Genomic DNA, 2834 nt, shown 5'->3' with positions numbered 1-2834 from the left:
AATTTCCCAAACCTGACTTGGTATCTGATATCCGTAATGAGGGATACATTTGCATGCACTGGCAAATACAGATGTATTCCGTACCTTTTCATTGTGGTTTAACCTAAAACTCAGCTGGGCTGTGGGCTTACCAGGAGAGGTCCTAGAACAGTGGTTCTCAACCCTGTCCTGGGGACCCCCCAGCCAGTCGGGTTTTCAAGATATCCCTAATGAATATGCATGAGAGAGATTTGCATGTAATGGAAGTAACAGGTATGCAAATCTCTCTCATGCATATTCATTAGGGATATCTTGAAAACCCGACTGGCTGGGGGGTCCCCAGCACAGGGTTGAGAACCACTGTTCTAGAATGTCATATTCTATACCCTTCTAGTGGAGGTGGGTGAGAGACAAGGAGTGATGAAATTACTGCTACTATTAATTATTTCTATAGCGCTACCAGACGTACGCAGCGCTGTACAGAGTCACAAAGAGGAAAACAGTCCCTGCTCGAAAGGGATTCAAAAACACACGGGACGAACAGGATCCCTATTAAGAGGATGGAATCAGAGCAAAATTTCAATGGTCCACGCTGGCAGTATAGGGGCCGATGTGGTAGAATTCCTCGCCCCTTGAGATAAGGCGTCATTTTGCAGTTCAGACAAATGGTTAAAACTAGGCTATTGTAGAAAGCAGTTCCTACAGGTGAAGACTAGAACTCTGGCGACAGGAGCTTCATTCTTCTATAAGTTGCCTCGTAAATGCCTTTTGTAGATCCTGTTCAATTGGAACAGTTTCCTCAAGATAAAAATGTACCTCAAATTATTCCTGAAAAAGAATTACTAGCAGTTGAGGATAAAGGTGAATAAAAAAAGTTCTATAAGATTTGAAGAAGAGCAATAAAAGGTTTCCTAAACTTATGTTACTTATCAAAGCAGCCTCAATAACGTGGGCTTGATTAATGCAATATTGTTTAAGAATATATTTCCTGTATTTGATTTTTTTATTTCTGTAATTTTATTATGTTTACGTAATAAATGAATAACTATAAATTTTTTTTAAAAACTAGGCTATTGGAGCGAAGTTTCTCATTATAATTTTGGGGGTTTAGCCTATGGGTTTGGGTTTTTTTTTTCTCTCATTCTTGCTGAGAGTTGTATTTTTAGAGTGTAGTTTTATTACATTTTTGTCTTTAATGATGCTTTTAGTATTGTTGCTTCAGTTTGGTTATGTTATATGTTTGCATTTTATTATATATGTTATGCTGTTACCCGCCTAGAATTGTAGGATAGAAACATCTAAGACTCTGTTTGAGCCTGTTTTAAATCTTGCAATTTCCATTTAGATTCTATGAGGGAAAAAAAAGAGGTAAAATTTAAAACCATGCAAAGCTACTTTGTAAGATGCCTGCAAAAATTAAAATAAAGAAAAAATCTGTTCAACAGGATTCATTCAGTCTACAGAAAAATAATTTAGTGTTTCAACCAGGGATGAGCTTCAATAGAAGCCTTACTTCTATCACTATAGTCATATAAGAGTTCTTCATCCACTTTAATATCCTGTGAGGCAATTAAGATAAGATGAGGTACGCCATTGACGTCATGAAGCTTTGTGTGACAGTTTCCATTTTTACTATGATTGATTAACCTTCCAAGACAGTGGGTCTCCCGTGTAGCATCAACACAGTATGTTTTGCTTAGATACTGAAAGTAGTACATGTAGCAGCCGGTAGAAGAGTCTTGTGCATATAATTGTTCTCGCTTTTTTGCATCTGTGAACTCAATAAGATCCCCATGGTACTCTACTACAAATTCTCCTCTGCAAAAATTCCTGGTAGCAATTACTCCCCTACCTTTACCATCAATGAAATCAATCTTCATTCCTTCTTCTTTCCCACTTTCAATTAATTCATCTATTCTCCTCTTTTCTTCAGACTTCAATTCCGTTTTACTCTTTCTAGAGCTTCTTCTGACAGGAAAATAGTCTGTGACCTTCCGATTCTGAGAATTCTTTCCTTGACCTTTTTTCTTTGGTGCAGACTTTGCTTCACTCTGTTTCTCAGTTTCTAGCTTTCTGCTCACTTTATCCCCAGTAGGCACAGCTCCATTTTTCAGTATTTCTGAAGTTTCTTGGTTCTGGTTATAGATGAGATCACTCTCCTTGCCTTTCTGTTCTTCACACTTTTCAGCAGGCTCCACGGAGTTAACATTTTTCTCTTCAGGTTTCTTGTGCATTTCATTTAATGTTTTCCCCTGACATTTCACCTCTTGATGTGTGGCTGAGTTTTCTTCTTGAAGTGGAGGACGAGTACTTGGAGACTTATTAGGGCTCATGAAAGTGTAAATCTTGGGTTACCCAATAAATATGTTTTCCCCGTTCATTTTCGGATGGTTTTCAATGTTAGCTTCACCTGTTCCCGTACGTATGTATGAAAGAAACGCTCTTTTTTTCTCCTTGACGAGGTACGAGACCTCTTTAGTGAACCATTGGGGTTTTTTGTTTCTTTGTTGTTTATTTACCGATTTTATGTAGCGGATAGTTGCCTCGTGTAGGGTCAATTTCAGGTTTGACCACATGGCTTCCACATTATCAATTGCTTCTTGATCCTGCAGCGTCTGATGGACGAAATCTCCCATACGTGCGAAATCAGTGCCCCGGAAATTGAGTACCCTCGTTTTTATTTGTGATTTAGGGAAGCCTTTCCTGAGGTTGAACCATACCATGTTATGGTCACTGGTAGCTAGCGTTTCTCCCACTGAGACCTCCAAGACACTCTCGCCGATATACGGGTTATACATTTTTAAATAAATAAAGAATGACTTTTGCATTTCAAAAAAGACACCAAGGGGGGTCAT

General features: G+C 38.6%; 1 protein-coding gene across 1 annotated transcript; it reads right to left on the bottom strand.

Moving 5' to 3' along the window:
- Positions 1 to 1339: 1339 nt before the first annotated feature.
- Positions 1340 to 2356, bottom strand: LOC117352297 (N-lysine methyltransferase KMT5A-like). Its single transcript, XM_033928684.1, has one exon. The coding sequence runs from the start codon at positions 2310 to 2312 to the stop codon at positions 1452 to 1454; it is 861 nt and encodes a 286-aa protein (XP_033784575.1). The 5' UTR covers positions 2313 to 2356; the 3' UTR covers positions 1340 to 1451.
- Positions 2357 to 2834: the final 478 nt, after the last annotated feature.

This window comes from Geotrypetes seraphini, chromosome 19 (assembly GCF_902459505.1).
Source record: "Geotrypetes seraphini chromosome 19, aGeoSer1.1, whole genome shotgun sequence".
Classification (NCBI taxonomy): Eukaryota; Metazoa; Chordata; class Amphibia; order Gymnophiona; family Dermophiidae; genus Geotrypetes; species Geotrypetes seraphini.
This window is presented reverse-complemented; position numbering and strand designations above follow the sequence as displayed.